General features: G+C 47.4%; 2 protein-coding genes across 4 annotated transcripts; one reads left to right on the top strand and one right to left on the bottom strand.

Moving 5' to 3' along the window:
- Positions 1 to 457: 457 nt before the first annotated feature.
- LOC144720719 (heterogeneous nuclear ribonucleoprotein A1-like) lies at positions 458 to 14,754 on the top strand. 2 transcript variants are annotated; one of them, XR_013585792.1, is made up of 12 exons: positions 458 to 596; positions 3,527 to 3,643; positions 4,408 to 4,554; positions 5,229 to 5,439; positions 5,664 to 5,762; positions 6,998 to 7,072; positions 7,168 to 7,224; positions 7,797 to 7,934; positions 8,071 to 8,208; positions 8,592 to 8,700; positions 9,044 to 10,525; positions 10,711 to 14,754. XR_013585792.1 is itself a non-coding variant. In XM_078597714.1 (11 exons), the coding sequence occupies exons 1-10, from the start codon at positions 585 to 587 to the stop codon at positions 8,669 to 8,671; spliced, it is 1,074 nt and encodes a 357-aa protein (XP_078453840.1). In that variant the 5' UTR covers positions 458 to 584; the 3' UTR covers positions 8,672 to 8,700; positions 10,711 to 14,754. The 2 variants fall into 2 exon arrangements, 1 of the variants encoding a protein (XP_078453840.1); XM_078597714.1 differs by lacking the exon at positions 9,044 to 10,525.
- Positions 13,752 to 26,107, bottom strand: LOC144720709 (uncharacterized). Of its 2 annotated transcripts, XM_078597689.1 has the most exons (3): positions 25,417 to 26,107; positions 18,690 to 19,005; positions 13,752 to 17,097 (listed from the first exon to the last, which is right to left on the bottom strand). In XM_078597689.1, exons 2-3 carry the CDS (start codon positions 18,879 to 18,881, stop codon positions 16,006 to 16,008), a joined length of 1,284 nt encoding a protein of 427 aa, XP_078453815.1. In that variant the 5' UTR covers positions 18,882 to 19,005; positions 25,417 to 26,107; the 3' UTR covers positions 13,752 to 16,005. The 2 variants fall into 2 exon arrangements, with proteins under 2 accessions (XP_078453815.1, XP_078453824.1); XM_078597698.1 differs by lacking the exon at positions 25,417 to 26,107 and having other exon boundaries at positions 18,690 to 19,039.
- Positions 26,108 to 27,962: the final 1,855 nt, after the last annotated feature.

Here is a 27,962-nt window from a genome sequence, read left to right as displayed (position 1 = left end):
TTTACATGGTCAGGTTTCGAAACCGTCAACACTGTAGAACCAGCACCAATCATTCTAGATTTCAAGTTTTCGTGACTGCAAGGATTCATACTCTTAGTTTTTTTCGGTAAAGTCACGTAGGTATAAATAAATAACTTTTATCACGACGTTGCGGAGGCAACACAAGCTTCCGTCTTCAGGTGGAACTGTCACAGCAAAATACCTGTATCGACAAGTACAGCACCAATCATACAACAAGGCTGGTAGAACGCATCTCCCATACGGTAAAGTCACTTAGGTAAAAAAAAACTAAATAAAATAAATTTAAAACAACTACATTAAATGACGGAGGCTTGTGTTGCCTTCGAAACGTGGTGATTTGTTTTAATTTAGTTGTTTTCATTTTAATTTATTTTATTTAGTTTTTTCATCTACGTGACTTTAGCGCACGTGTATTGCCAAAACGAACGCCGTCTTCCGGAAGACGAAGACAACATCTTCCGGAAGAGGAAGACGTCTTCCGGAATTCATAAAAACACGCGCGCGCTTCTCCTCGTCGCCCATTTCGTCGTCGCTGTTTGAAAGACATCGTCCAGGCGGGAAACATGCCCGGAGACGTAAGATCGCTTCTACCACCACCACCACCCTCACTCACCCGCTTAATATTTAGTTGTTTTATTCAGCGGAGATGTTTTTTTTTTTTAAATCCTCCTCGCTGTCTGGTTGTGTTTGTGGCGTTTGTGTGTTTTTTGTTGTCTTTTTACAAAGTTAACCCTGACCGCGAAATGTAAAATGGCGGCCGGCGGTGCGTGCATCGTCAAGGCAAGGGCATTGGGGGGTGAGGGGAGTGGGTGAGGGTTGGTTTGTGACAGTGAATAGGGGGGAATAAGCTCTCTTCTTTCTTTCGTACGGCTGTTGTGGATGCAGAGCAACGGCCAGACGACCGCGTTCGGATCAAGCGGGGGGGGGGGTGGGATAGTGTCGCTATGATCGTCCCCTTCGTTTTGTGTGTGTGGATCGGACATTGCGTCGTTACACGTGGCACGGTCTGTCCTGGATGGACCACGGTCGCACACCGTCGAGAGTAACAATGCTGAGAGAGCGTCGATGAGTACGGTGATGGTATCGGAATTGTGTGAGGAAGCATACGGTGGGTGAGGGCACAGGCGAGAGTGATGGGGCATTGGCGATTATTGCCATGGTGGTGGCCGCATGACTGATGGCGGGCAGCGTATTATCCGAATGTGTAATGTTAACTATGGCTGTGGTTATCGGTGCACTGCTATATGCGATACGGTGCATGCAGTCGGGGATGTGTGCATTTTTAAGTGTTGTGCACCGTCCAGTACACGTGTGTGCGTTATTGGTGTGTGTGTGACTGCTTCACTCTTTATACGCCTGAAACCTTTGTTCAAAAAGAGGACCGTGCATCAATGACCCATGGTGGCGAGATGTTAACTCGCCCGGTATACAGGAGGTCGTGGGTTCGATCCCCCGACCCTTCGTGGGCTCCCCGTGATCGCGTGGATTTTTCCCCGGGACCTCGAGGGTTTCCCTCCACTTTTAGAGACATGCGTTTTAGAGTATTTGCTTGCTATACGTGTCTTAATAATACGGCACTTCGTTGAGCTATCGTTTGTGGTGAGATCGCTCTTAAAAAAAGAGCTATATATATCAGTGGGAATTATCTGGTAAACATTTTGTAGATCCATTGTCCTCTACGTAAATACTCCGCTGCGCCTTTAGAAACCCTCACTGAGCAGCGTGGTGAAGTCTTAACGCCCTTACATAGTTGAGAAGTAGATTTATAAAGGGCTGTACATTGCTCCTCTCGAACGCGTTCTCTGCACATCTTCAGATGCTGGTGGTGAGACATTGCCATGTGTCGGTGCCGTTCATCGTCATAACTAGGCGGTTAGCTTTGTATCGTTAAGCACGTGGACAGACAGGTCTGATTGCTCTTGGTATGCTGTTGTGTCCAGCAGCAGTGGGTAATTGAGCCGATCTGTAGCGCTCAAATGACCCAGCGTGTGCAAGTTTTAATGTCAAACTTGAGGTGTGTGTGTATAGAACCAATATTGTCAACGGACACCTACTTGTAATCGATATTCTTAGGTTTTTTCGGTAAAGTCACGTAGGTAAAACATCAAAATTAATGAAAATAAAAACAAATCACGACGTTTCGGAGGCAACACAAGTCTCCGTCATCAGGTGGGACCGTCACAGCCGAATTAGCTAATTCGGCTGTGACCTACGTGACTTTACCGAAAAAACCTAAGAATATGATGCCTTGCAGTCACGAAAGCTTCAAATCTAGAATTAATACTTGTAATCGAATTATTGCATGGCCATTGTGTATTCACAACAGTGCGTACTGCGATCTAGTCTTGCTCTCGATATGTTTCATGAGCCACGTGCAACGATTTTTACTTGTTTTGCTTGCAATTGCTTTTTCAAACAAACTAGACACTTATCGTGCCACGCTGGCCAACATTTGATTAGAGCTTTAGTATCATGGCAGTAGATGTGTTACTTTCCGTGTGATGGTTATATTTTTTAAAGTTTAAACTGAACTGGAAACCCAATAAAACCCCTTTTTATCATACCGTGCAATATTATTGTTTAATATACTTGAAATCTAATGATTGGGTAAGTTGCTGGTACTGTTGATGTTTAACCTTCATAAAATTAGCGGCTTCAAACCATAAGAAACCTTTTTAGGTTTCTTATGGTTTGATTAAATATGGTGAATTGCGAATGCACGTTATGATGTTAAAGTATGGTAATTATATGCCAATTCATTTTCTATGTTTTGTCCCAGAATTTGAGAAGTAAGCTTACAAAGTGCCACGTGTTCACGCAATACAGGACTCTACAGTTGCCACCTGCTGGAAAATCACGGCCTGTTGCGTAACAGTGCCCTTTTTATATATCCACGAGCAGACCTGCACGTCCTTTGGACGTGACCGTCCCTCCCTTAGGCCAGCCAGCACCCTCCTCGCCCCCCCCCCCCGACTAACTCCCAACCCACGCTTCCCCTGGTACCCCCCCCCCAACTTACTGAACCCCCCCCCCCCGACCGCGCGTCACCATCCGCGTGTCGGCCACCCGTACTCTTGACCCTCCAACCCCCGACGAATGCCATCGAGTCAAAAGGCGCGACGGGTTAGCCGGCCAGTAGTACGGTAATAGCACTGCTGATCGCGCATTTGCGTGGGATACACGGCGAAGGGGGAGGGGAAGGCGTGACGTCGGCATGCACGAACCTGGCAAAACGCCGAGGGGAGTGGGGGGTGGGTTATGCGGTCGACGTCATCACGCAGATGTACGCGGTGACGTCACTACCGCCCACGCACACATGATGGAAACTGTACAATCACCCCAGTTTCCCGTCAAGAGCACTTGGTGATATCCTGAATCCATTGGGGGAAATGTGCAAACGATGGTTTGAAGGTCCTCTTTTACTGGAAATACGTTACGTTATGCAGTACATTTAAAATGTGTCATTGATTACTTTATAACGTTTTGATTTTTGCTTACTTTACAGCACTACTCTCCAGATGAGCAGCAGCGCAAGCTGTTCATCGGTGGCCTCAGTTTCGAGACCACCGAGGAAAGCATGCAGAAGCATTTTGAACAATGGGGCACGCTGACCGACTGTGTGGTAAGTTAATTGTTTCGCCGGAAAACCACGAGTCGGGATTCTCTGTTGCCGTTCATAGTTTGTACAGTCGTTTTCCTATTTTGTTGACCCTGTCCCACTGGCTTCTGTGTGCTAAAGCAGGACTATGGGTTTGCCGAAGCCCTTTTGGCTGCATCTTATCAACCGATCCTTTTGTGACTTGGGGAAAGGATGGGGTCTCGCTTGGTGGCTTGCTATCGGTTGCCAATATGTGAATCGCAAATGATTGGATCTTGGGACTAGTCCGAAACAAACGCTAACATAAGTATACAACAGTTTTCGTTATGGCTGATTGCAAATAAAAAATCCCTTAGGCTTCATACACACAGATATGACTTCTTACTCTTAGTTCTTTCGGTAAAGTCACGTAGGTAAAAAAATAAATAAAACAATAAAAATCACGACGTTTGAGGCAACACAAGTCTCCGTCATCAGGTGGGAACTGGCTGTGACGGTATTGTTTTATTTTAATTTTATTTTTTATTTTATTTTTATTAATTTTTATTTCACTTTTTACTTGCGTGACTTTACCGAAAGAACTAAGAGTATGAATCCTTGCAGTCACGAAAGCTTCAAATCTAGAAAAGATATGACTTCCGCCAATAGATGGCGGTAGTACTCTGTCTCGTATATTACAGGGTTAAATCAGGGTAATTGTTGGTCACAGATTGTGGGTGGATCGTGGTACCGCTACACATTGCCTCTTTTAAGTATTCTTGACTTGATTCTTGTTCTCTGCTTGACAGGTGATGAGGGACCCCCACACAAAGCGCTCGCGAGGCTTTGGCTTTGTGACGTACATGTCGGCCGAGGAGGTGGACGCTGCGATGGAGGTTCGCCCTCATCATCTGGACGGCCGCGTGGTGGAAGCGAAGCGTGCCATCTCGCGTGAGGTGGGTACCCCCTCTCGCAGTCTTTGAAATCGCGCTGGGGATTGTCAGCTTCAACAGTTATTGTGGCCGCCTCTAAACCCTTAATCCTGTTAAACCCTTTATCCTTCTGCAGGATTTTTAATCAAATCAATTTACGAGGACATTTATTTTTCGCCTCAACCTTCGAGTACAAGGATATTGCAATAGTGCTACGCAGAGGTGTGGACTCGAGTCATGTGACTTGGACTCGAGTCAGACTCGAGTCATGAATTTGATGACTTGCGACTCGACTTGGACTTGCATAACAATGACTTTGTCCCACGTCTGGTGCTACGTGTCACTGACATAGGTTGCAGTAGTTTAATAGTAGGGGATGACATTTCTACGCGTTCTCATAATGCCTTTTAAACCCCCTATTGTCCATGAACCACCTTTTGAGAGCATTTGCATTACACCATTGTTAAAATAAATGTATGTTGTGCGAGCACATTCGAGAACAACCTGGGTGTTGATGGCAGTTTTGTGGTGCCATTTATTTTCCATAATGCAAAGCAATATTAAGTTGTGTTCTTGCCAGTTCCATTTTATATTTGTGCATGCTGAACGTGTTTTTGAATTGTATGTTCTATTTTAATCTCTGTAAATGTTGTGCATCATTGGTAGCTGGTGTAACCTGTTTCGTATGCCTTTCACAGGACTCTCTCAAGCCTGGTGCCCATCTGAAGGTAAAGAAGATCTTTGTGGGTGGCATCAAGGACAACACGGATGAAGACCATTTGCGAGATTACTTTTCAGAATATGGCATGGTGGAGTCTGTGGATGTCATGGAGGACCGCCAGTCTGGCAAGAAGAGAGGTTTTGGCTTTGTCACGTTCTCTGACCACGACGCCGTTGACAAAGTGGTTGGTAGGTCGCGCTTTGTACACCGGCAATGCTCTGCAGTAGTTTAAAGCTGTAAGCAAACTTGGCTTTGCGAGCTATATTTTTTTGAGTATTATGACCAAACTGGCTTTTTAAGTGTTTTGCACTCTTGACACTTTCCAACGAACTTGCATTGCTTGTGTGTGTTTTTTTTTATACATGGGGGTGGATTTATAAGTTGTATTTTCTGTATCCTCGTTCTATTTTAGTTCAGAAGTACCATACCATCAATGGGCACAAGGCTGAAGTGCGGAAGGCTCTCTCCAAGCAAGAGATGAACTCTTTGGGAGGAGACCCAAGACAAGGTGGTAAGTAACAGAGGTGTGGACTCGAGTCATGTGACTTGGACTCGAGTCAGACTCGAGTCATGAATTTGATGACTTGCGACTCGACTTGGACTTGCATAACAATGACTTTGTCCCACCTATGAGATGTGGACTCGAGTCATGTGACTTGGACTCGAGTCAGACTCGAGTCATGAATTTGATGACTTGCGACTCGACTTGGACTTGCATAACAATGACTTTGTCCCACCTATGAGATGTGGACTCGAGTCATGTGACTTGGACTCGAGTCAGACTCGAGTCATGAATTTGATGACTTGCGACTCGACTTGGACTTGCATAACAATGACTTTGTCCCACCTATGAGATGTGGACTCGAGTCATGTGACTTGGACTCGAGTCAGACTCGAGTCATGAATTTGATGACTTGCGACTCGACTTGGACTTGCATAACAATGACTTTGTCCCACCTATGAGATGTGGACTCGAGTCATGTGACTTGGACTCGAGTCAGACTCGAGTCATGAATTTTATGACTTGCGACTCGACTTGGACTTGCATAACAATGACTTTGTCCCACCTATGAGATGTGGACTCGAGTCATGTGACTTGGACTCGAGTCAGACTCGAGTAATGAATTTGATGACTTGCGACTCGACTTGGACTTGCATAACAATGACTTTGTCCCACCTATGAGATGTGGACTCGAGTCATGTGACTTGGACTCGAGTCAGACTCGAGTCATGAATTTGATGACTTGCGACTCGACTTGGACTTGCATAACAATGACTTTGTCCCACCTCTGGTAAGTAACACTTGATCTGTCATATATCAGCACAATGCAGGAAGTCCCCTACCTCAAATACTGTTCTTAAAATTACATTTAGATACAGATTATTCATTTTATGTTTACAATCCCCGATGGCGCTGCTATTTAATTTCAAATACTTTTCAGCCGCATGCTTCTTCTGCAACGCGTGTTCACTTTTGGTTATATTTAATGAATGTATATACAGTAGCCTACTATATTCTTCCCTGGTTTTAAGTCAATATTCATGACAAAGGTGGCGAGGACTTTTCGGTCTCCTGTTCACTGCACCATCACGGTAAGGTTAAAAAAAATATTTGAGAATCCTGATATTTAAATACCCATTTATTTTATGTATTTTAGGGAGTAAGTGAAATGTGGAAAGAGTTAATGGGCTCGGGTTGAATCTGCGCTTAAAATATGTTTTTGTCCTTTCCTGTGTTTTCAAAAGGGAGAGGAGACCGCTCCGGTGGCTATGGCGGAAGAAATGGAGGCGGGGGAGGAGGATACGGAGGCAGTCGTGGAGGTAAATATGTTATCAAGTTCTTTGACGGTTGTGTGTTTACATGATTCGCTGATTGTTGATGAATATGACATCAATTATGATGTTCTTTCTTGAAGGTGGTGGCTACGGTGGTGGTGGATATGGGGGTTCAGATGGTTACGACAGCTATGGTGGTAAGTACTGGCTTTTTTTAACAACCTAAGAATTTGGTGAATAAATGCTGGTTCGTGTTGAGTGTTTCCACAATTTTCTATTTTCAAAACCCATTTTTAAGTAACCTCGTGTTAACTTGGTCATTTTGCTTTAGTAAAAGGAACACTTGTGAATACAGTTTTTGCCAGATTAATGTTACACATTTTATGCTTGTACATTTTATACTTGAAGCATGCTATGTGGGGTATGAAATATGCATATAAAGATTCGCAAATTATATGTCACAATTACTCCCACAATGCTTCAAATGTGTTTTCTATTAAGTTTTTGCATAATTAAAATAATTCCTCTAAAGAATGGTCAAAACAAACTGAATTGGAGCAAAATTAGTGTTGGGTGGTGGCGGGTTTAACGACACATTTACACGATCTAACCCTAAAAAACCTACTATGGATGATATTGCTCATGGAAGGATTACGTGTTAAAAAGACATGGGTTCTTGTGGTGAATCCTTGACGTGCGAGAACATTTTGGGTGACTATTTACGAGTAGTATTAAGTTGTGGTGCCTGTCTATTCCCCCCGCGCCCTAGGTGGCGGGTATGGAGGTGGTGCGGGCGGTGGGTATGGAGATCGTGGCGGCAGTTATGGCGGAGGTTATGGCAACCACGGAGGTGGATATGGCGGAGGTGGTTATGATGGCTATGGGGGTGGTGGAGGGTATGGTGGTGGTAAGTTTTGCAACACTTACATTATAAATTTGCCAAACATTCAATCAAGTCACTTGTACATTTTTTAGATTTTTTTTTTTACTTAAAATGTTTGGGATGTGGAGAATTTGTCCTAAAATGTAACTGTGCACAACAGGTAACTATGGTGGTGGAGGTGGTGGTGGTGGGGGCTATGGTGGGAATGATTTTGGTAACTACAACCACCAACAGTCCAATTATGGACCCATGAAAGGTGGAAGCTATGGAGGAAGGAACTCTGGAGGTCCATATGGAGGTATGATGAAGAAAAATATTTGTAACTAGTAACTAGTTTTTTTTTAATAACTGGTAAGATCTGATAATATTCAACTTTCCTTACATGTCGATTGACTGTTATTGTGATTAAATCCCCTTTCTACTTTTGGAAGGAGGATCTCAGTGGGATGAAAAAACTCTAAAATGCGAGATTCCTGCATTTTACAGCAGATGTTACGTCAAGGAAAGATAGTTTCAAAGAAGGCTAAGGGCAAATTTACATAAAAATCCATGCGCATTTTGAAAAATTACACTATGCAAATCGGTGCGCAAAAATTGCAAGGGTCTTGTGTATTGCACAAAATAAATGATTGTCTTATAAATGGATATGGCATAGATATTTACGTAGATCTTTCTATTCAGGTGGCTACGGCTCTGATGGTGGTGGTGGTGGCGGCGGCGGCAGTGGTGGTGGTGGCTACGGAGGACGTGGGAGATATTAAGAGTGGATATGGTGGCTCAGTATCCCAAGGTATGTATTGCTATTATTTATGCATTACTGTAATGCATATCACATAAACTTACATTTTAGTATTTTCATGTTCCTACCATGACATTTTCAAGATGTTGGTTAACCATTTCATCGCAAGATAATGTTTTTGCACAAAGCATTTCAAAGAACAAAAAGCCTTCGCGTTAAACTTAACAAAAAGGCGTTGGACTATTTAATAAAGTACACAAGTCAGTACCATCAGTTGCCTTTGTGACTTGTGTAGAGCACCCTCTATATTTCAATGTTTTTGTGTAGTAATTTTGGAAGTCAATTAACAGATTTACAACTGTTGTTTCGTCTTCTATTTTTTACGTTTCAACAGGCCAGAGTGTAATTAGCCAAGACCAGCCAAGAGTGACAGGACAGCCTCAGATTTGTGGGCTCCAAAGTGACAGTCCCCCTTCAGGCAGACAACTCCATAGAACTTTTTACCTCCCTTTCCATAGCCCGTGGCATGTGTGAGTTCAATATTGTGCCTTTGTGGTGGTGGTGATTATAAAACATTTGTCTGTAGTGTATGCTATAAAACCGCTTTGTGTGAAAATTTACACAGCATTCCACGTATTCAAAATAGTGGTAAATCCTAGTCGAGCTTTTTCATATTTTCCATTGTAGTTTCATGTTTTGATTTTTAAATCAGTTTTGAGTACAGACTGACATGTCCATTGTCTAGATTGCTTTAACACTGCGTAATTTACAGATATAGTGCACGTAAACGGGATGATGTATGCTTAACAGGTTGGTTTCTACGAGCCAATAAAAATCATGTTTCGTGTCGGCCTCCATACAACAATAAACGTACTAGCAACACACTAAGAAATGCTTTGAACATATGGCTTCCATCATTGATGTTACCACAGACCTGTCAGCTCAAATGCTTTTTCATATGAATGAATTTTAATATTATGTTCTAATGATGTTTTAATTGACTTCAAGACCTTACTAATAAGTCACATCTCTGACCTGTTTGGAAAATGTGTTGTCAACCTACTACAGCGAAATATAAATTTTTCAAAAAACCTTTTAAAGATTAGATTGTTTTCATTTCCTAGAATCGTGCGTAATTCGCCGTGAACCGCGCGCTCTTAGTTCGTATCGTCATGGTTTCTTGAACGTAGTCACGCAGTCCGTTGGGTGTTTTACTTTTCACAAGACCGACCTACCGCTCGGCTATTTGCTCAACAACTTATCGTTGCGCCCAAGCGATCTTAGAAGAGGGAGATGTCTTCTGCACTGCGGAGAGCCAAGAGGTCCCCGTCGAGACTGAACGTGTAGCTACGACAGCCAGCCCCAGCGTTTCTCAACTAGGTGACCGCGGGAGCCATCGACGTCACGTTTTATCACAGACGACAGCTTAACGGCGCACGCCTCGACAGCGCAGCCACTGGAGTTAAATCGGCGTCCAGAAGAATCTTAGTTGCCGCCGCCACCTGCTTCTAGAAAACGGAACGTGACGCAGCTGCCCCCCCGAAGGATGTCACTGCATGTTGTTTCTAGCACCCCACTCTACCGGGATTCCTCCCCCTTACAGGTTCGCTAGACGTTCCAGCCCCCCCCCCCCCCATCCAGTGAGCTCTGTGGACGCAGAGTAGCGATCTGGACGCGAGGAGGCCGCAGGAGACTAGCTGCAGAGGCCCCCTACAACAGCTGCGACCGTAGCAAGCAAGTTGGTGTGCTTGTAGCGGCAGTCCCTTCAGCCCAGCGCAGGGATAGGCCGTGTGGACTGATCGTCAAGCCGAGCTTGTGTCCTGATGTAGCAGCTTGAAGCTCCGTTTAGGACAGATATCAACCAGTGTGGTAATAGGTAAGATTTGCAGAGCACCTTTATACAAACATGTGTTTAGATGTTTACAAATCAAATATGCAATTTCATTGTTTTTTTATTGAATTGGTTGAAAGATTGATTTCTAAATAGCGAGTGTTTTTTTTATGCTGTGCTTGTCGATGGAGTTGTTTTTAATAACTTTTTTTTATCAATTGCTGCTGCAGGTGTAAAGAAAGAAATATTATTCTGACCGAAAAGGTAAGTGTCTACAATGCATCAGGTAATGGACTAACACGTAGGCTTTTTGTGACGAATATCCATAATAGAGGTTTTTGGGTTGGATCGCGTAAATATATAAATGTGTCGTTAAAACCCGCTACCACCCTACACGGCGAACTAGTAATGGTCACGTAAACAACGTGCCAATTCGTCACCAGTACAGCACGCCGGTGTGTTGGGAGAGCCAAGCCACAACATTTACAAAGAGTACAATGTTTTCGCCAGTAATTACAACTGGCTTCATCACCCACCGGTGTGCTGTACTAGTGACGAATTGGCACGTTCTGTTTACGTGACAACCCCCTTAATAGTTGGTTGTCGGGTGATGGTGGGTTTTACTGGTAGGAACGAAGTGGACCAGACCACCAATAGATTATATCGTCCGACCGTTTGTCCGTGCGTCCGTTTGTCCGTCCGTCCGACCAAGATGGCCGCCCGCTCCCCCTGCGCGTGTGTGTGCGTGTGTGTTTGCGTGCGTGTGTGTGTGCGTGTCTGTGTGCGTGTGTGTGCGTGCGTGTGTGCGTGTCCGGCCCACTCGAGCGGCGTGATGAATGGGCGCTATTGGGCTTCGGATCGTTATTCACGGCGAACTGGAAGCGTAGCAACACAACTTCATTACGTGTGCGTGTGTGCGTGCGGTGTGTGTGCGTGTGTACGTTTATGCGCGTGTGTGCGCGTGTGTGTGCGGTCGATATCCCTGTACCGGTATTAGTATTATTCCTACCAGCCCACCCCGCAGGGTCCTGTTAACGACATTTATGCGATCTAACCCAAAAACCTCTGGACCAAAAAGTTCTGGACAAAGTGAAATGCTGGTGAATGGGAATGACTCGTGATGCGTGTTAAGTTTCCATGTTTGATTTGTCTCTCCATTTCCAACCCTCTTAACCACAATTTTAAAATGCTTCCGAGAATTGTGATGCAGAGGTGCTAGATCAGAAAAAAATTGCCATTTTTACATGGAATGAGTGGATTGCACCCTACAATAGTTTAGGTTGAGTTTTATTTTTTGGGGGTATACATTTTGCTGCAAATTATTTTGCAATCCGAATAATTGTAGGTTTCTGGTTGATAACGTTTATGAATGGGGTGTACACGAGGTGGTGTGTGCACATGTGGATTGCGTTCTTATCAACTTCACTCGTGCTCGATAAAAGAATTCGGTTAGATCATGTAAATTTGTCAACACACCAGTGTGTTGTGATGGTAAACCCACAACTTAGTGCTGTTTGTTGCTACCCGCTTGGCATATTGGGGCCTGCTCTGCAAACAAAAACCCCCAACATTCTTTGAGAACTAAAACTTCGTTTTTACACAGCTTTTCCACCCATCCAGACCAGATTTCGCAGCTATTCAGCACGACACTGGCTGAGAATGCCCGTGCCATCTCGTCAGCTAAAGCTGGCTTTGGTTAAATCCTGAGTTTGAGCTTTGACATAGCCACCTCTGATTAAATTGGACTTTTGGTATTGTCCCATGTCTAGAATACAGTATTAGGGAACATTTCCAGCTCTTATTAAATTAACATCTGCACAGAGCAGGTGAAACGATACAGCACAGTATGGATAGGAGGCAATTGAATATAACTTGGAAGTATCAACTGGGAATGTGCAATACTATTTAGAGTTATGGATGGAAATTACTTTAATGACAAAGAATCTGACATGCCCATTGGGCCTACTTAATTATTAAAGGGATACGTAGAAAATGCAAGATACAGCAATATTGAGGAATGTAAAACAATTCCCCCCCCAGGGATATTTGATGAATGTCACTCCAGAGCAGGAGAACAGACTTTTTTTCCTGTGCAGTGAATGTAAAGTTGAAATGCGCATTTACATAATTCGATGCTTACAAACGAACTTAATATATTTTAATCTCTTGATTTTGTAACGTACCTGGTATTAGCTGCCGCTGAACATTGCTGGAATGCAAATGGTAATTTTCTTTGCATGTGTAATGGGTTCCTACACATGTATAATGGTAAATAGGCATTTACATCATGCAGCATTTAAATGGGATTTCGAAGGTGCAAACTTTTTTTGCCATTGTGAAGAAACATTTTGGAAGTCTTTAAGCACAATTCATTGTGACTCACAATTACGTTTATTAAAGAGGTGTGCCAATGGCGTTGATGTCTGATTTTTTATATATATATACATAACTGCTGTACTGAATCCTAATTCGGTGCAACCGTTTGAAATTACATATTTGCTCAGAAAAATATGAATGTGCAGTAAGATTGTATTGCCTTCAGCTCTGCACTGCTTCGTCCTGTGATACCACAATCTCTTTGCTGCACATGAGCTAATCTCTTCGCTCACATCTCCACGGTCCTCGTTTTGGGTGCGTTTCCTCTTTGTGGCTGAGGATCCGTTACTACCAGTCTCCTCTATCATCCCTTCTCGCAACGTGCTCTACGCAAGGCCACTTTTGTGTACCCAAGACTTGGGGTGCCGCGGTGGCGACATGTAAACTACCTCGCCTGGTATGCAGGAAGGGCATGAGTTTGATCTCAACCCTGACGGGCCTGTATTTTGGATTTTTCGCCGGATCCTCCGGTTTTTGGAAACATTCATTTAGAGTAGTTGGCTGCTCTTCATTTCCACGTGAGAAGTCACTGCGTTGAACTATCATTTGTGGCCAGGTCACTTCCGAAAAAGAACTATGCACCTCAGTGGGCCTTAGCTGGTGAAATAAAAGAACTAGTTTACACAAAACGAGATGTCGTGTAAGTTGCATGTGTTCTCTCATCCATACGACGTTCTCTGACGGTGTGTTTTATAAACATGCATCTCATAATTCGTGTACTTTTCAAGTGATGTCTTGTTTGCTAGTCCATGTCTCCGATCCATGTCATGGAAAGGTAATGGTTGAAAATAACTTGGTCGCTTTGGTACGTTTTTCACTGTCATTCAATTTTACTGAAACTCCATCTTTGTTTTGATTGCAGTTTGGCTTGATTTTATGTAGATACAAATAATGTGTGAATGTTTATTCTTTTACATTTTTAGGACAATTTCCTTTTTATTGTTGCTGTTAATATCCTTGTTGAGAGCATGTACCCTTGCCTGACTTTTAATTTGTAGTATGCTTCTGCATGGATATCTCCCTGGAGGTGTTTCACATTGATACATTGTCATCTATATATTTAGTTTTATTTAGCAATTGCTTTGTGACGGTGTGGATGACTGCATCAGTATCCACTGAATGGAATGATATTTCATATTCTACAAAAGCCAAGGGTTCCATTTTGGTGTTGACACCTTTACATATTCGGTTAAAATTATCCTGGTTTTTTTTTTTTTAAACCAGCTCGACTTCTTAAACCTCCGATTAGCACGGTTGGCTACGTATGGTACGGAAGAAGTGCTCCCACATGTCTCGCTTTTTCGGGAAAATGGATCTGGAATCATCAGCGTAAACTTGCACTTTAATTAGGTGGTGGGTCGGCTGGTAGGTGGAAAAAAAAAATGATTTCTACGCAAAGTTCTGCAACGTACTGTGACCACAATCTTCACGGTAAACGAAAAAAAACTACAAGAGAAGCCACCGCATGTTTGAAAAGTTCAACGAGCATGTGCGTGCTGTTCAAGCAGTATTTGATGTTAACATATCCATTAGTGTGCTGCAGTGTATGTCAGATAATGCGTCTGAAGTTTGTATTCAATAAAGGTACGCGTTTGCCTAGTGGTTATTCGACTGCACTTTCTATTAGCACTTAGATGTAGTCTTTTGAAGTCATGGTTCGGCTTGCCAAAAGTGCGTGGAAATACTTTGTCATGCTTTAATTCAGAAAGCAGAAATACGCGTTCGTGAGTCACCAATTGCTCAGACGTTGCGCAACAGCTTTGCACAAGCAAACGGTGTCGGTCGTAGAAATTCAATGCGTTGGGTTTTGAATGCGACGGAAGTGTTTGACTGTGGCTCAACGATTTTCACGTGTATGCAGTGTACATTTTACTGCAATAAAGATCGTTTTAACACTCGTCGCGTTTTCACTTTTTCTGACCGTCGTTTACGAACTTGATAAAGTAGCATTTTAATCCATCAATACAATGAAATTACATTTTGGTTGGCGAGATCAAACAACTACAAGTAGATGTATTTGATCATTGAATTCTCGACGATTATCTTTAACTTCAACGATGCAATCGTTTTCTGTTGGTGAGGTGAGCGGGGCATCAGATTTTGATGAACAGATTTATTATTGAGCTCTGTTGTCACGAAGGCTGGTTATACAACCGACGTTTGGTTTCATTCGGGAGACACATTGTGAGATTCCGAACCAGCCGCCGTGGCCCTTGGGAGAGTGTGGACTTTACAATCGGAATCCCTGCATGGGGTCTATTTTGGCGTTCGATACAATTTACATTTTTAATGGAAAATCGGCACTTACGGTACGATGATGAGACTACTCAATTCCATAGGCAAGTGGAGTTCCAACTACTGGTTCGACTCCACGCATGGAAGATGAGTGACGCTCATTGCTTGTTGGAACTGACTGATTTCATAGTCTGTGCCCTTTAAACCGGATGAAAGGCAGTAACCATTTATTCCACTTGGAACACCGGTTGAAATATGGGGATTGTGACATTGTAAACATCCATAGGTTAAACATGTAATGACTTGACGACAACTTGCATACATTCACGACAGGGAAGCAATGTTTTCCCATTTTCCTGCTTTACTCCTAACGTGTGTATTACAAGTAGGATTTGCAACGCGTCAAATGGAATGCACTGGATTTGGAGGTGGGCACTTTTGGAAGGGGGTTTTTTTGGGGAAGTTGGATTGATGGAGAAAATAGAAGGGATTTTAAAAAATATATATATTAACCGAGTGAAACATTTTTGGTGGGTGGGTGGTGGAAATTACAATACTGATGTGGATGAAATGGGGAAGAATGCAGTTGGCCCGATTAACCGAAGGACTTTTTTTGGGTTTCCCGGGGTTGTAACGCCAGGGGTTGCGTTAAAGAGTGCGAATGTAGAAAATAGGAAATAAAGACGTACGGAGCCCGTCGTGAAGACGTGCTCGCCTATTTGGCTGAACATCGAGGTAATATTTGGGTGGCGGATGCTGCTCCATCAGAGGGAGACAGGTGAGTAAAAGCGAGGTGGGTGTGTGGGGGGGAAGGCAAGTGCGTGTAGGATCTGGTAAGCAATTTTGGCTGAAACAATCGTGGCCGGGAAACATAAAAAAAAAACCCCAAATGTATTCTGACACGCGCGCACCCCTCATGTCGCGTGCGAAAAATGGGGCAGCTCGAGGGGGAGACCACCGCTCGCGTTCGGGGCGAACACGCCACCCGCCAAATGTCCACCTACCCCGCGCCCGCCAGGCGCCACGTGTCCGCCGTGCAGCAACTCCTGGAGCTGCACGCGCGTGGCCCTCAGGGCCCCCTCCAGTTCCCAGCGTTCGCGCAGCAGCTGCTCGCGCTGGGCCCCCAACCGGCCCAGCTCGCCCTCGAGTCCCGCGAGGCCCTGGAGTTTGCGCTGCCGGCAGTTGTGCGCCGCCGCCTTGTTCTTGCCCCGTCGCCTGATGTCGCGCACGAGGCTCATCTGCGCCTCGCTCAGCGCCAGACGCGAACGCCGCTCGGCCAGTTCGGTGGCCGGCAGCGCCACGATGTCCGACACGGACATCGGGATCTTCATGGACCTCGCCTTGCGCTCGTCTTTGCTGAGCCTCGGCGACGAGGAGGACGAGGTGGTGGTGGTGGTGGTCGTGGTGGTGCCGGCGGCGATGCCATCATCGTCGCTTCTGCGCAACGCGGCGGCGCAGTCGCCCCACGGCCCCGCCGAGTGGGAGGCACCTGGGAGGCACGCGGATGAGAACCTTGAGTCGCCGCTCGTCAAAGCCGCGGCCTCGTGTCGCTGGGCCGTGGGAAAGGCGGCTCCTTGTTCGGGCTCGAGGGTCCCGTGCGAGCGCTCCAGGCCGTCCGTCGTCACGCCGAACTCCCAGTGTCCCCCCGAGGCTGGCGCGACATAGGGGCCGTCGACCTCCGGGGAGCTTTCGGGCTGGTGTGAGCTCAAAGCGAACATCTGGCTCGACGCGTAGCAGCCGGGAGGTGGTGGGATGTGATGGGCTGTCCTGTGGCCGTACGCCTGAGGCTCCGGGCAAAACGTGTCGGGCAGTGCCACGCTGACGCGGCTGGTGTGTTCGGCGTTCCCGAAGGCCACCGCTGGGTTGGGATTGTTGCCGGAGTGCGCGTGGTTGGGGAAGTCGTGGGGCAGGCACAGGGGGGACACGTGGAAGCAGTCGTCTTCGGCCACCGTGTAGGAGCTCTTCAGATAATGGCTCTCGTCAAAGGAGGCGCTTCCCATCGCCGCCTGTCGGAGACAACGCGTTTAAGGGGTTCATGGCTTGCTTCTCCTTGCAACGCTCTCTTGGATAATAATAATAATACTTTTTATATAGCAGCGTTCATAGTAACAGCATCCCACAAAGCTGTACATTAATTATATATATATGTATGAAAGAACCAATATTAAATATACGCGGTTGGCTTCACACGGAGCGAAAAAAGTCCAACAAACACACGCATACATACACCAAGCAAATGAAAACCCCACTGCCAAGCTAAATAACAAAAAATGATTAAACAAATTAAGAAATGGCACCAAAACAAGAAAGTACAAACAACAAAAACTAATAATCTCAAGTGTGGTGGGTTGTAGGTCTCAGCCTTGTCACCAATAACTGCAACCCAAAAAAAACACATTGCGTAGCAGTCTTTTGTAATTTTATATTTTACGTAATTTGGTGACGTTATCTCTTGAGGCCTGAATCAATGATTTGACTGCTATGTCACAAACACCTCCACGGCAGGGCAGAAGAGACGGTGGTTACCACCTCGTGTGGGTACGAAGCAATTAAAGGGACCTCAGAACTAGTTCTGTGAAGTTAACTTCCAGAGGCGATTATCCCTAACATGGAGTGGAAAACTACTCTGCGAAGCTTCGGATCGACGCTTCTTCTCCGCACCTCCGATTCGCACGGTTGGCTACGTACGATGCGAACAAAGTTTAGCATCAAATTTCACTAAATTTCTCTGAAAATGCAGTTGGAATTTGTTGGATATAACCCGATTGAGCGAACAGGAATAAGCGGTCGTACGGTTGCCTCTGCGTAGCACCACGCAAGGCGGGGATGCTGCTGGATGCTCCTAAATGCTACCCAAGCGCCGCAGTCTTCGCCCAGCCTGCGTACGCATCTCACGTGGCATCTCTGGCTGTGCTTTACCTTATGCAATACATTATACTGGTAGGAACCTCCTGGTTACACCAGCCCACAGGGGATTATTGTGTCCGTCCGTCCGTCGTGCATCCAAAAATGGGTGGGGCTGGGTGGGGCTGGGTGGGGAGGGGCTGGGTGGGGAGGGTGGGGTGGGGAGGGGCTGGGTGGGGAGGGTGGGGAGGCGCTGGGTGTGGAGGGTGGGGTGGGGAGGAGGGGGTTGGGTCGGGGGTGGGAGGGGTGGGGCTGGGTGGGGAGGGGCTGGTCACCCCGTGGTGCCCTTATAAAATTAAACGTTTAACCTACTCACGCCGGCTTGTGCCCGCCCTCACAGTCGGGCATATTAGCGGAATACACTACGCCGCCGTTGACCCTGGCCATTGTCCGAGCAACCCAACGTTCCTACCAGCTCCCTCCGCAGGAATGTGTTTTAGTATAACGCGATTTTTCCATAACGCGGCGTTCCTCTCGAACGCAATCACCGCCGCGCGAGAGGAGAGCAGACGGTACACGTGTATCTAATCCAGAGAGGAAATACCCCTCCCTGCCGTGCGAGTGAGTTTCAGTTTCCCAGTTTCATTTATTCGGTACAGCCCTGTGAGCCTGTGAGCCATTCGGCTCGTGTTGAGGCCAGCGGGTGTCTCGTGTTGGTGTGGTGTGCGCTGCGCTCGCGTAAACCCTTCTTCACCTGACCCTCGGCGAGACACAGCAGGTCCTGCCAGTAGCAGTGGCCCTGTTCCTCCGACGCGACGACGCACGACTGAGCTCCCAGCGCAGTGTGGTAGGGCAGGGGTCCGCCACCGCCGCCGTCGTCCTCTTGGTGTTGATGGCCCGCGGGCTCCGACGACGTCGAGTGATGGGGCGGCAGACGCGAAGCCATGTTGCGTGCGCGTGACTGGCAGCTCCGGCCGGCGGGTGAGGTGCCCAGGTGCGTTCTTCTCGCTCGCTCGGGAGGAGAATCGGGGTCTGCATACCTCCGCGGCGATCCTTGAGGTGGACGCGATCTGCGACGGCACGCGGACGTGAAATGCGGCTCGGACGTTGGCACGCCGAATGCGGCGTGTTCGCTTAGCGCGCGCTCGCGACGTGGTTTCGGCATGCGCACGGCTGGCAACGAGGAGGGATAATTGCCCCTCGTCGTGATCACATTAAAAAATGTGGCAGATCATGGGACCTTGCCGGAACCATCGTGGGAGGAGGGCCGAGGCTTCGTGTCGAAATTATATGTTGTACAGTATGTATGCTGAACTTCTTTCGCACCGTACGTAAGCCAACCCGTATTCCACAGCGAAGATGTGCAGCGGTTCAGAAGTGTCTTTCCCCGAGTAAGGTCAATTGAGCTAAGCAGATATTTGTGGGTTTTTTGCTCAAGGGTGACTCGTCCGGAAGACCTCATCAAATGTGCATTTAGGGTGGGGGCATCACTCCGAATTCCATCTCCTTTGTAGCCCGGCTCCACTGTGTGTACGATCCACATTACGCGTGAGCCATCCCCAGTGTTGGATGTTAGCCGAGGAGGGTTATTATGAACGACTGAATTGGGGTGCCTTGTGCTTTCGTGGTAGCGACAGTCATCCAGATTCTATGCCGGCCTCGGCAGCGTTCCCCAAAAATAACGAGGACGAAATGAAGCCCCGGTTCCGAGCGCTGCCAATGTGCTGAAGCCACCACCAGCATTTTAACAAACGCGTCCACTGTGAAAATAAGCTTCATAGCTCATCGGGGTTTCTCCAAAACAAATTCAACTCTGAACTGAGCAACTGAACTGCTGGAATGACCCGCCCCTACTGGAATATCTTAATAGCTCATCGAATTTTTAAATAAAAACACGAAGAATCCACCCTCCTCCAACCACAGCAAGTGCTGTGATCGAGCACCTACGAACGATCACGCGTCACACGACGGGGTGGGTGGCCGGCAACACGCCCGACCGCCTTTGTCTCCCCCAGTGCTGGCGTTTACACGCCACACTGAATACGCAACTACGGCTGAGTCGACCTAGGGAAGACTCAGGACCGGTTCAGATAATTTTCGCAGCGTAGTGCGCGAACAACGACACCACCGCTTCCCTTATGAATGTGTACACAAGCAGCACACGTGTCGGCATGGCTGGCCAATATTTATTTCATGCACCACGTGTACTCCGCGTGGGCATGACTTTGACAAATTGCGACTCTCGGAATAGAATAACAACAAACGAACTTGAAAACGAGAATTCCCGCCTCAGTGCGCTCTTGATTCAGCCCTTAATCAATCCACTGCTGGATGAAGGGCTCCCCACGCTGTCATCGGTTGTTGGTGCGGGTCGCCATACTTCACCACGTCGGTCAGCGTGGGTTGGTGCAGGGGCAGAGAGGCTCAGCCACGACCGTTTCAGACGTAATCGCTGCGCCCTGGCCGGGAATGGAACCCGGGTCGCCGGGTTCGGAATGCAGTGTGCTAACCTTTGCGCCACCGCTCAACCCGCAACGAGCTCACAAAGGTCACCAATCGCACACTCACGATGTCCACGTACTTTACACAGCTGCACTTGCTTAATAATAATAATAAAACATCAGTAGCAAACATGCTCTATCCACCACTGCACGAAAGCCTCCCCAAGCCCCCTGTTTATTAAACTAAACTTTATTATTTTTACCAGATTTGGCTGAGCTATGTAGCTCATTTTCAGAAGCGACCTGGCCACAAATGATAGCTCAACAAAGTGGCCCATCACGTGGACATTTATGGCAACCAATTGCTCTTAAGCACACGTTGATTGTAAATGTGGGTCGAGATCGAACCCACGACCTCCTGCATACCAGGCGAGGTAGTTAACATCTCGCCACCGCGGCTGGCTCTTGTTCCATGGTTTATATATATATTGTACTGTATTTAAATCACGCTCGTGCGGGTGATTCATTTTTAAGTGTGAAGTGAAGGGGCGGCAGTAGCCATCCGAGCTAATGGTGACAAACCCAGAGCGGGGGGCTCTTTAAGGTGATTCGATTGAGGCGGGGTAAGGGGATGGAGGCGCTGTCTAAATATTCTGTAGGGGCATGCAGATGAGCCGGTGGTCACTGCGGTGCAACTGCTACCACAGTGCATTCGTCACCGCAGTACACCCAATACAACCGCCATTCGCCACGAAGTGACGGTGACGTCACCACGGCGCCTGTGCCAGGCTAGGTGCACTTTGAGGCAACGCGAAGTGTCGAAGGCTCACTGACAGGAGGTCACGGAACAGACCCAGGCGCCATGGGTTGGCTGACTGAGATGACCGATAAATGCACCCAGCTGTAACCCCCTACTGTGCCAGGCTAGGTGCAGGAGGTCACGGGACAGACCCAGGTGCCATGGGTTGGCTGACTGAGACGACCGGTAGATGCACCAGCTGTACCCCCTTCCGTGCCAACTTTCTGTATTTTAGCCACCCGGCGCTCCGCTCGTTGTTGTGAGCCTCGCTCCTCTGCCCTCCGTTGTTGTTGGTGGGCGACTGCCTCTCACTGCCCAGTAGCGTCTTTCACGAGCCTCCTCCACAGAGGCCGATCTTGACACCGCTGGTACCAGTCATCGGCAAGTCCACTCAGCTCCACGTCCTCCCCTACCGCATCAGCTCCATCTCTTCTCCAGCCCGTGTCATGCCCGTTTAGCCCCCTCTATGTGGCCAAACAAAAGCTGATTGGGCATACGGTGGTTGGGCATGCGGGCTACATGACCACAGTACAACAGGCATTACATAATTAGTCACTGCAGTACAACAAGTTTCACAGTACAACAGTCAGTGCAGCACAACATGAATCGACTGTCATGTGCACGAATGCCTACTTTATTGAGGGCGATCCTGACACGCAAAGATTCATGCTTGTATGTCTGCACGTTGAACTTCTTTCGCACCGTACGCAGCCAGCCGTGCTAATAGGAGGTGCGGGGATAAATCGATTGATTGATTGAACAGCTTTCGCAGCACAGCAGTTACTGCAGCACAACAGTCACGGCGGTACTACAACAACAGCAGCAGCAACAGCAGCAGCAGCAGTAACAGCAGCAACAACAGCAGCAGCAGCCACTGCATTAACCGCGTGGTCGTAGAGTCGTGATAAAAGTCGAGTTTTCGTGCCGACCACGGAAACATCAGGCAGTGCTCCCCAGAGCAACCACAACTACTGTACCCGCCCTGCCCAGAGCCACGGGTTCACGGCACTCTACATTCTCTCTGCACGGGAGGGAGATGGTGCCCAGCACTTTGCAATGGGGAATATAACGATAGACTTTTAGTTTAATTAAAATTTCATCTGTCCACAATCCGTGTACTGATACTGATAATATACAATTATACATCTGAGATTTTAATCTGACCGTGGCATTAAAATACCGATATATGTTTTTGCGTGCAATATTATTATCTACTTTATATTTCTAAAAAGAGCGTCTTCACTCAAGGCGCTTGACATGGCTTACAAACCGATGATAGAATGGGATTATGTAGTCGGTCGGGGCGTGCGACAAGGTATTGAAGAAAGAGTGACAGCCATAGAGCGTAAATTTATTACTTAGGTATCACGAAAGGGCTATAGGGGAGGCACGGGAAGGTGTGGAGGGGCGAGGGGAGTGAAAAGGAAGAGAATGGGTAATGAAGAGGTGAGGCTTTAGGAGAGGAACGGAAGGAAGTTAAGGAGGGGGCATTGCTTAATGTACAAGGGAAGTGTTGAGTCTGTGGGCAGTGTTGAGTCTATGGGCAGTGTTGAGCCTATGGGCAGTAATAATAGTTGTTTTACCCTTTTATCTGGCACAAAACTGACACCTTTTACACAAGATCATGTTTGCATTAACCACAATACCTGTGGTCAAAATGCAAACAAAAAACAGCACTCTGATATTGTATGCATTATCTGTGAATATAATTGGTCCACACCAGAGACAGCTTTTTTTTAGAGCCCAGTCTCATATGGTGTTCGACCAGATGGCGCAAAAGGCGCACTCTATGGGCAGTTCTGAGTCTATGGACAGTGTTGAGTCTATGGGCAGTGTTGAGTCTATGGGCAGTGTTGAGCCTATGGACAGTGTTGAGTGTATGGATAGTATGAGTCTATTGGCAGTGTTGAGTCTATGGGCAGTGTTGAAACTATGGTTAGTGTGAGTCTATGGGCAGTTTTGAGACTATGGATAGTGTTGAGTCTATGGGCAGTTTTGAGTCTATGGTTAGTGTGAGTCTATGGGCAGTTTTGAGACTATGGGTTGTGTTGAGTCTATGGGCAGTTTTGAGTCTATGGGTAGTGTTGAGTCTATGGGCAGTTTTGAGTCTATGGTTAGTGTTGAGTCTATGGGCAGTTTTGAGTTTATGGGCAGTTTTGAGACTATGGGTAGTGTTGAGTCTATGGGCAGTTTTGAGTTTATGGGAAGTTTTGAGGCTATGGGTAGTTTTGAGTATATGGGTAGTGTTGAGTCTATGTGTAGTGTTGATTCTATGGGCAGTGTTGAGTCAAGGGGAGTGAAGTTTTAAGTCTATGGGCAGTTTTGAGTCTATGTGTAGTGTTGAGTCTATGGGCAGTTTTGTGTTTATGGGCAGTTTTGAATCTATGGGTAGTGTTGAGTTTACGGGCAGTTTTGTGTTTATGGGCAGTTCTGAGTCTATGGACAGTGTTGAGTCTATGGGCAGTGTTGAGTCTATGGGCAGTGTTGAGCCTATGGACAGTGTTGAGTGTATGGATAGTATGAGTCTATTGGCAGTGTTGAGTCTATGGGCAGTGTTGAAACTATGGTTAGTGTGAGTCTATGGGCAGTTTTGAGACTATGGATAGTGTTGAGTCTATGGGCAGTTTTGAGTCTATGGTTAGTGTGAGTCTATGGGCAGTTTTGAGACTATGGGTTGTGTTGAGTCTATGGGCAGTTTTGAGTCTATGGGTAGTGTTGAGTCTATGGGCAGTTTTGAGTCTATGGTTAGTGTTGAGTCTATGGGCAGTTTTGAGTTTATGGGCAGTTTTGAGACTATGGGTAGTGTTGAGTCTATGGGCAGTTTTGAGTTTATGGGAAGTTTTGAGGCTATGGGTAGTTTTGAGTATATGGGTAGTGTTGAGTCTATGTGTAGTGTTGATTCTATGGGCAGTGTTGAGTCAAGGGGAGTGAAGTTTTAAGTCTATGGGCAGTTTTGAGTCTATGTGTAGTGTTGAGTCTATGGGCAGTTTTGTGTTTATGGGCAGTTTTGAATCTATGGGTAGTGTTGAGTTTACGGGCAGTTTTGTGTTTATGGGCAGTTTTGAGTCTATGGGCAGTTTTGAGTCGAGGGGAGTGAAGTTTTGAGGTATTTGAAAAGACAGCGGTGTAGTGAACGGGAAACCATTGGAAGGAGGAGAGGCGACGTGTGAACAATGTAATTACAGTACTGTGCTGCTTTCTATGTTTCCAAACATCTTACCTTCCACAATGAACGTACATGATGGTGATGATAATGATGATGACCTCACGTGGTCAAATGACCTCGAGACGCGCACTGCACGGGAAGGGCCCCCCGTCCAGCAATGGATTGAAATAGGGGATCCTCTTTACGTGCACTGTACTCATTCACAATTGTTAAAACGTAGCTGCTTGACACATATATATAAAAGATGCGATCATTATAGCAGGCGTTCGTGCTCTCACCCTGAGCGTATGTTGTATTAGAATCTTAAGCAATTTTTCTAAGAGACAGAGAGAGAGAGAGAAGAGCACGTGGATTCACGGAGACTCACATTCGAACCCGCTACTGTTAAGAAATGCACAGTTAAGCTTGAGACAAGACACATTGCCGCTGGACCATGAGATCGATGATGGTGGAGACTCACGAACGGAATGGCAGCCAGAGAAGGGGGAACAACACACGTGGGAAGACGGCGGCACCGTGGGAGATGGTTTCATCTGCAGTTATATATTTTTTACTAAAACAAACTATTTTATCTTACCAGGTAAGGTCCACCGAGCTGTATAGCTGTTTTTCAGAAGCGACCTGGCTATCACAAATGATAGCCCGACGAAGTGGCTTATCACGTGGAAATGTATCGCAGCCGAATACTCTAAATAACGCATGTTGATCCTAAATGCGGAGGGACACGCAAACTCCAAATACACAACAGCAGGCGTCAGGCTCGGGATCGAACACGCGGCCTCCTGTACACCAGGCGAGGTAGTTAACACCTCGCCACCTCATGGCAGTACAGTAAGATGGTTCAGGAGCTAAATGCCCAATGTCGAGGTCTGCTGCTCGCCACGATGAGAGGGCTTCAGCAGAGAGAAAGAGTTCGTGCCGTGTTGCTGTTCCTCCGTCGAAGGAGAGCAGAGCACAGTTGTTGACTATTGGGTACATGGCTGCTGCTGATGATGATGACGATGATGAACCAGACGTTTCATCTCGCACGACGGAAGTGTGAATCACAGTGATGAATGTCAATGATGGCGCTCACCTCACTAGATCATGTCCAGCGCGTGGAATTGTCGCAGAAGGTCAGTCGCCCGAAACGTCGAATCTTCTCAGCGACGAATAATCTCAGCGGCGGTTATATCAAACAACAAGCATTGCTACTTTTCACTTGATTAAACCGGGCACTTTACCCATGCAATGTCAATCCAATTCAATGCGGCGGTTATCTGGCAAGTGTTGTGTTCCAGCGCAGTTAGACCCGATCCCAGCGTGCACATCCAACAAAGTGTTACTTGTCGGGCACAGCAGCGACAGCAAGTATAGCAGAGCGCCAATGAACGTAACAGTCGCTCCCCAACTCCAGAGGAGGCTGCTCGCTTGCGTGCGCGCACGCGCGCGCGTGTACATATATATACACACACGCGTGTGTGTATATATATACACGTGTGTATGTATATACATAGACGTGTGTACGTGTGTGTGTGAATGAACTCTGAGCCAGGCTAGTCGGCAGGGCTTGGCAGGCAGATAGCGATCGACGAGTGTCGCTCTTCTCGTGGTTCCCTCCACCACCCGCGAGTGGAACGTTCTGCACGCCTCTCCCTCCCTCAACTTGCCCACCACCACCACCTCCTTCCCCGGCTACCCCCCTCCCTCGATTGCGTGTGGGGGCTCCGATCCCTTGGCACGGCCGGTGGTGGCGGTGACACTTCTGGTAAACCCGAGGCCCGAGAGGCGAGGGGAAGCCGATCAGCCTTCTAGGAAATATGTGACGGTCCCAGCAAACTGCGTATTCCATTTTTTTTGTACTTTCCATTGTGCGATAGGTGCGCGCGCGTGTGTGAGCGCGCGCGTGCGTGCGTGTGAGTGCGTATAGCGCGTGCCACGCGTGTAACGTGTGGAGCGTGTGCCACGTGTGTCACGCGTGTCACGTGTGGAGCGTGTGTCACGTGTGTCACGCGTGTCACGTGTGCAATCCACTGCTGGATGACTGACTCGATGACCGCCTCCACACGCCAGCCGTTGCTGGCCTCGGGTCCGGATGGTGGTTATTAGACCATACTTCACCACGTTGGTCAGTGCGGGTTGGTGAAGGCGTGCGGGTCTTGGGGTTTATGTGGGGCCAGAGTAGTACAGCACAATAACGTGTGTGTGTGTGGGGAGCGGTAGCGTTGCGGTTAACTCCCTGCGCTACGAACCAGGCGAAACCCAAGTTCAATTCCCCGCTCACGGCCAACACCACTGACGATTATCCGAACCTGTTCTCGGGGCCTCCCGTCTCAAATGAGTACCTGGTGCGGTGTGTAAACATCGCGGCTAGGAAGACAAAGGCGGTCGGGCGTAGTGTTGGCCATCCACCCCATCGTGTTCCGCAAACAGCACTTGCCCCAACGATCTTGTGACGGCAACACGGGCTATAGGGGGAAGGGAGGGGGGAGGGGGTCTTGGCCTTTGTGGGTGAGATAACCGGCGACAATGCGCGTGACACTAGGTGCATTGCGTCAACCAACCCGTATGACGTGGTCAGGCACAGGGGGGGTAAGGCAGTGATTGACAGCGAGGAAGAGCCGGAGAGACCCCGATAAGAGCACCGCTGTCGCCCGTGTCCGTCTTTTGCGGTGGCCCCTTACCCCTATAACCCTGTAGGGAGGGGTAAGAGGCCCCGGGAGATGGGGGCCCGGTTCGCATTTGGCCGTGTCAGACGACATTTGAGTCGGCACCGCAGATGTCCATGGGCTCGTGTCCGGGTTTCGGCCGCACAACCTTGATGATGACATCGATGTTGTCAAGTGCGGCGAGCGCACGGTTTCAGCCCGGGCAACATAATCAGGGGAAACCCGCTCCCCTATAACCTCCCATTGCATCTTTGAGAATTGCGTGTCAAGTTTGATTGGCGTAAATGGTATATAATGATTTATTTTAATTGACCAGAAAAAGGCGGCACTGAGCTACATGGCTCGATTGCTGAAGCGACCTGGCCACAAATGATAGCTCAACAAAGTGGCTTATCACGTGGGAATGCATAGCAGCCAAATATACTCTTTTAAACGTGTGATGTTGATTTTAAATATGGAGGGAAAAACCGGAGGACCCGGAGAAAAATCCACGCGACCAGAGGGGGAGGGAGAGAGAGAGAGACATGCAAACTCCAAATATACAGGCGTCACGGTCGGGACCGAACCCACGACCTCCTTGCATACCAAGCGAGGTCGTGAATATCTCGTCATCTTCGGCGACGGGAGGGGGGGGGGGTAAAGAGGTGTAATGAAGCCCCATCGGAAGTGTTGGTGTCATTTCCCGGGCCTGTTCTCTGTCACCACAAGGTGTTGCACTGCCGGCTGCGAGAGAGAGAGGCCAGTGCGAGAAAATGTTCGTTACGCGACTGGACCACAGTCTGCAGGACGGAAAGGTGAAAATGAGCAAAATCGGCTCCAATTGCTTGCGAAGTGATCTTAGTTGTTTTTTTGTGAAGCACCTGTTGAGACCGGCCACGGTGCACGTGGAGGCGGTGTGGCTATGCACCACTCCCGACCGCCTTTGTATCCCCAGCACTATAATGTGTATACGCCACAACGAGTACTCATTTAA

This window comes from Lampetra planeri, chromosome 1 (genome assembly GCF_965212315.1).
Source record: "Lampetra planeri chromosome 1, kcLamPlan1.2.h2, whole genome shotgun sequence".
Taxonomy (NCBI): Eukaryota; Metazoa; Chordata; class Hyperoartia; order Petromyzontiformes; family Petromyzontidae; genus Lampetra; species Lampetra planeri.
The sequence above is the reverse complement of the archived record's forward strand: the minus strand, read 5'-3'. Positions and strand labels throughout refer to the sequence as shown.

Coding starts and splice junctions, on each gene's coding strand:
- LOC144720719 (XM_078597714.1), top strand. Junction 5,763..6,997: donor AGGAGACCCAAGACAAGGTG/GTAAGTAACAGA, acceptor TGTTTTCAAAAG/GGAGAGGAGACCGCTCCGGT. Junction 7,225..7,796: donor TGGTTACGACAGCTATGGTG/GTAAGTACTGGC, acceptor CCCGCGCCCTAG/GTGGCGGGTATGGAGGTGGT.
- LOC144720709 (XM_078597689.1), bottom strand. CDS start 18,881: ATGGCTTCGCGTCTGCCGCCCCATCACTCGACGTCGTCGGAGCCCGCG. Junction 17,098..18,689: donor TGTGTCTCGCCGAGGGTCAG/GTGAAGAAGGGT, acceptor TGTCTCCGACAG/GCGGCGATGGGAAGCGCCTC.